Source organism: Trachymyrmex septentrionalis, unplaced genomic scaffold (genome assembly GCF_001594115.1).
Source record: "Trachymyrmex septentrionalis isolate Tsep2-gDNA-1 unplaced genomic scaffold, Tsep1.0 scaffold32, whole genome shotgun sequence".
Classification (NCBI taxonomy): Eukaryota; Metazoa; Arthropoda; class Insecta; order Hymenoptera; family Formicidae; genus Trachymyrmex; species Trachymyrmex septentrionalis.
In genome coordinates this window covers 4,284,704-4,290,543 of record NW_017305485.1, presented here as the reverse complement: position 1 = coordinate 4,290,543, position 5,840 = coordinate 4,284,704, and the positions used below count along the sequence as shown (strand labels likewise).

The following is a 5,840-nucleotide window of genomic DNA, read 5'->3' as shown; positions in this document are numbered from 1 at the left end:
TATATATTTAAATATATAATTCTGTTTTATTTTAAATATGAAAACATTAGTTCAGCTACAAAGAACAGATTTATAATTTTGTATAAATTTTTTTATTTCTATTTTGTATTTTTTTCTGTATAAATTTTATTTAATATACAAAAGAAAAACGCGCAAGCATTAATTTATTTTAAGGTCCAAATATTAAGCTTGCTACATTGCAGGTATGCACTTTTCTCAGTCAGTATCGATAATACAGTCTCAAGTCGGTGTTATAAGAGGAGTGCAAGTACTTTATAGCGATACTGTAAGTATACTTTAACTTTCTGTGTTTGGCATGAATCTTATTACATATACATATATACATATCGTATAATACACTAAAACTTTTCGAATGCATAAACAAGTAATACTCCTATTGTATCATACGTCAAATTTAAATAGCATAATCAGATGTTACATAAAGCATTATGCACGTTCGCAGAATCCGTTAGACGTAGATCTAGTAATAAATTTACCTCACGACGGCATTCGGCTTATATTCGATCCTGTTGTACAAAGGCTTAAGATAATTGAGATTTATAACATGAAGTTAGTAAAATTGAAATATTGCGGCTTGCCATTCAATTCGCCGGAAGTGTTACCTTCAATCGAACAGATAGAGCATTCATTTGGTGCGACTCACCCGGGTGTTTATGACAGTGAAAAGCAGGTATGCGACTCTTCACAAAATTTAATCATATGAGGACAAGTCAATAAGTTCTTAGAAAATCTGTCAGAAGGCACTCGCAGTGTCATGACACATTACTTTTTGACAAGTAGCATCTTTCAGCTGATTACTGTCAAATTTTGAGGAATTCAACACGTGGTTTTATTTCTGTAGACGATTAAAGCGATCAACCTTTATGTTTTTTGCAAAATGGAAAAAAAACGAGTTTCGTGCAGTGATCAAACATCTATATATGAAAAGTTTAACGCCGAGAGAAATCAAAGCCGAGGATAATATTCATAGCACATCTGCACCAGCGTTTGCGACTGTATACAATTGGGTGAATGAATTTAAACGTAGTCATACATCCACATGTGATGCACCTCGTTCGGAACGTCCAATTGAGGCTGCTATGCCAGAAATCATCGATAAAGTCCACAATATTGTTTTGACTGATTGACGAGTAAAAGTGTGCGAGTTTGTTGAGGCCACAGGAATATCACAGTGATTTCAATTTTGCACGAACAATTAGGTATGAAAAAGCTATCGGTAAGGTGGATGCCGCATTTGCTCATTGTGGACCATAAGCGCGACCGTGTGAATTTCAAAACAATGTTTGGAGATGTTTCAACGTAATCCAGATGAATTTCTGCGTCGATTCATTACTGTAAACGAAACATGGATCACTCACCATTACTTTACACCCGAAACGAAGGAACAGTCAAAACAATGGACTTCACTGGGTGAACCAGCTCCGAAGAAAGCGAAGACCATGAAGCCGGAAAGGTGATGGCCACAGTTTTTTTTGGAATGCACGCGGTATAATTCATATCGATTACCTTCCATCGAAGCAAACGATCAATGGCGATTACTACGCAGCCTATTGGACCGTTTCAACATTTTAAAGAAAAAACGTCCCGGCAAGAAGAAAGTGCTCTTCTATCAAGACAATGCATGGGTTTATACGTGCCCGGCACCGATGGCCAAATTCAACGAATTCCGCTATGAATTGCTTCCCCATCCAGCATATTTGCCAGATTTAGTCCCCTGCGACTATTTCCTGTTTTCAAACCGGAGTTACGGGTTGGCGGGAGCCAACCGAAGAAATGATTCGGAGGAAAGAGATTCACCACCAGAGAGCAGCTCAACTCGCCGAAACAGAGGCTTATTTTGAAGGGTTGGACAAATCATATTATTCGGACAGCTTGAAAAAGTTGGAGAATCGTTGGATCAAGTATATCGAGCTGAAAGGAGACTATGTTGAAAAATAAAATGAATCGATCAAAAAAATGTGTTTTACTATGTTTTTCTAAAAACTTATTGACTTGCCCTCGTACATACAAAATCATACTGTTCAAAATAATTAAAATTTATATGGTGATAAAAATTTATATGCGTGATATGTAATATCTGTAATGATAAATTACAGGTGTTTGTATTGAATTTTCGAGGACTATCATTTTACTTTCCGATCGATTCAAAATTCCATCCTGGTTACGCCCACGGATTAGGCTCATTACAGTTTCCTAACGGAACTTCTCCTTTGGTTGCAAAAACGGCAATTTACGTTGGAAATATTCTAGCCGGTGGTAGCGGCGAAGAACACGGTTCCAAGACATCGCCGCCACCTTTACCACTTGTAATTATATTTGTAGACTTTGGCTATTTTTTGCTATTACTTAAAAATAAATTAAAATGTTGAACATTTAATGTATCTTTAACATCCATCCTTACATAGGTTTGTTACCATAATAATTTGTACTTGGAGAAAGCTGATATTATTCGAGACAAAGCACGTACTCGAGGACTCAAATTACATCTTTTCACGGAAGGTAGTTCTGGAACAAGAGCATTGCTGGAGCCGAAGAAGCGATGTCTGACCAAAGAGGTTGCGCTTTATCAATATACTTTTTGCTAAGAAATAACATCATATCATTTAAATGTTTAAAGTAGAAATTATAAAGTGGAGATCTCAAACATGTGATTCACAACAATTAAATATCTCTGATAAATTTACTCCACATCGAATACGAATTTCAATATGCAAAAAAAATCAAACTTGTTTTAAATGAAGAGAGCTTCATATAACCGATTTGAAAAAAATCGAAAAAGAATTTTCTTTAATCAAAGTAGTAAAAAAATATATTTCTAAAAATCATCTTAATTCATCGACAAAATAATTTCATATAAAAAAATAAATTATTATATATTTTTGTTTCAAACGAGTACAAAAGACACTTGTAACTCCGGTGAGGAGGGTGTGTCAACATTTATTTATGAACTTTATAAAATTACTTTTTAACAAAATTTTTTTTCATATTTAAAAATGTATAATAACATAAAAAAATCTTTAAAAGGATCCATTGCATTGTGTGCTCCTTTAAAAGAAAAAAAATCCGTAAAATTATCTCCTTTTTGCACACGAAGCTCTCCCCATAACATATGAAGCAAAAAAACATGTCTGTTTTTTTGCACACATATCTTTTGTTTCCGATATTATAATTTAATACGATTTTAGGTATTGTTCGGTGATACATGTGAGGATGTTTTGAGTGCGCTTGGTGCCCCATCTAGAGTATTCTACAAAGCTGAGGATAAGATGCGTATCCATAGTCCACACGCGCACAAACGAGACAAAACAAGGCGGTCAGACTTTTTCTATAATTATTTTACTTTAGGTTTGGTAAGTACATTTTTTCATCTGATGATATGACACGAGCTACTTTTATAGTTGAATTGAAAAAGTACAAATTATTAATGGCAAATTACTAACACTAAAGATATTACTTATTATTGATATAGCTTATTGATATATTATTGATATAAAAGAGATAATCAATATAAATACTTTGCCTTTTTCTCTTCAAATTATTTATAGAAAAAAATTCTAGATGTTTATTAGACATATAGATTTTCCTTGGATTTTCCATACAAACTTTAACAGTATTTTCTATGAATTGAAATAAGAAAAAAATGTTATTTAAATTTAGGTCCTAAAATGTTTTATTAAAAAGCTTTACAACAAAAATACAAAATGTGTAAAGATTAATTTTACTTAAGTTTACATATCAAAGTATCGTTCACCCATATCAATACAAGTTTAACATCGATATAATTTTGAATTTATCCCTTTTTTGCGAGGATAGAGAAAATCTTTAATAAATTTAAAATTACATTAATGTCATGTCAATATCAGATTATATATCAAGGTACGAACTAAAATCTTTGAGTATCTATTAACAACCAAAAACAGAATTTGAAAAAGTTAAGTCATTTTTGAGAAATCTTGTTGACGGGCAATTGAACGAACAGACGGACAGTCGGACCAACATTGAAATCATAAAGTAATTTGCTACGCTGTACTACTCAATAAGTAGATCCAGCTAAATAATTAGCAGACAAATCAGTACAATGCTTCTACATGAAATTGTAGGCCATGTCATTCTTTCTTTGTCTATTGATTCTATATTTTACACTTACCAATTATACTCATGTAATTCTTTCTTTGTAGGATATCTTATTCAATGCTAAAACTCAATGTATAAAAAAGTTTGTACTTCACACGAATTATCCAGGACATTATAACTTTAATATGTATCACCGCTGTGAATTTTCTCTGACTCTGCCTCCTGAAAATAATTCCACGGAATCGGGAAAATTGATTGACGTTTCCCCATCTCCTGTTACAGTAGGGTTTTTAGTAGTTATTCATGTTGATATATATATATATACATATTTAATGTACTATGTGTTAATGATACTAATGAATCTTAATTTCATCTCATAGATCACTGCCTATACAAAATGGGATAGAGTAAGCGAGCAACTAAAAGCAAGTGCGCGACCAGTAGTTCTGAATCGAGCGTCTTCGACAAACACAACCAATCCATTCGGCTGTACGTTTTGTTACGGCATACGGGACGCGATTGTCGAAGTTATGGCGAATCAACATATCGCAAGTGTAACTTTATATAGAACTGCGTGACGTTGATAATTCATACTATGTAAAGCATTACGTAGCATGATTCATGATGAACAGTCGAGGACAAGAAATTTTAGCTAACTTAGGAGATCTTAAGTTTGCCAATTAAAAGCGACGGGATGTGACAAGACCGAGGTAGAACACTCTCTATCAGGAAGCTTTTTTAATATGTAACCAATTATTTTAGAATACAAGGATGATAAATAAGTGTTACGTAAAGTGTGAATATTAAGACGATTAAACGGTGATCGTATAAGATATGTATAAAAATTCAGGAGCAAAAAATACATGGAAAGTAAAAAAAATATATCATTGTGAGGACTTATGTGATTACATACATATATGTATATTACTTATTATTTCTCTTTGTCAAGCCTTGTCTCGCAGCTATGGATACTTGGATCAATTTCAAGTTGAGTTTATCTTAACAAAGTTCGGTAGTAATCCTTTTTTTAACGTCTTAATTTTTCACATTAATCTTTACGCAACGTTAGAACTAGCTGTAAGACATACAGCAATCATTGTAACGCAACAATACGCTGCTTTATTCTTAAGAATACTGTCTTTTTTTCTACATGTAGAATTACAAAAGGCATAATTACCATATTCTATAAGTTAACATATCTGTACAAATAATAATATGTAAGTTCAATAATTATAAGAAATATGGCGAAGAAAAATTATGATATTAAAACTTTGGTAGACTCTGAAGGTTTTTCGACAAGACACTGGCCGGTATTCATAGGTCGCTCTTATCACACAAGATCGTCTTAAATATTTTGAGGCATTAATATGATTCTGTGATTGGTTTTGTCATCTTAAGACTGTACTTAAGACAATCTTAAATAAGAAACCACTATAAATACCGGCTATTATAATGGCTTTTCGTACACAATAAACGTACAATAAAAACCACTATATAGAGATTATTAGTAGCGAAGATTAAATAGAAGAGTAAAATAAAAAATCTTATATATTTCAATAAAACTTTTATTTAGTTTTAACAATATTAAAACTAAATAATTGATATTTTTTATTTTAATTCCTTTATCTCTCCATGTCTTATTTTTGTTAAGAAAACATTGACTCTATTATTCAAAGAATCTGTAGCTGGAAGAAAGGCGATATTATTTTAAGACATGTTAAATTTTGTTTTATGATTAAGAAACT

At 32.3% G+C, this 5,840-nt stretch overlaps 1 protein-coding gene across 1 annotated transcript in view; it reads left to right on the top strand.

The window, feature by feature from the left end:
- The window catches only part of LOC108750099 (UPF0183 protein CG7083), a 7,313-nt gene extending 1,694 nt beyond the window's left edge, over window positions 1-5,619 (top strand). Inside the window, exons 2-8 of the mRNA XM_018489347.1 lie at window positions 204-286; window positions 464-691; window positions 2,118-2,327; window positions 2,427-2,576; window positions 3,207-3,371; window positions 4,200-4,376; window positions 4,476-5,619. Of these exons, the coding sequence (XP_018344849.1) occupies window positions 204-286; window positions 464-691; window positions 2,118-2,327; window positions 2,427-2,576; window positions 3,207-3,371; window positions 4,200-4,376; window positions 4,476-4,673 (1,211 nt within the window). The 3' untranslated portion in view covers window positions 4,674-5,619. The remainder of the gene's footprint in view (window positions 1-203; window positions 287-463; window positions 692-2,117; window positions 2,328-2,426; window positions 2,577-3,206; window positions 3,372-4,199; window positions 4,377-4,475) is intronic.
- The last annotated feature ends 221 nt before the right edge of the window (window positions 5,620-5,840 follow it).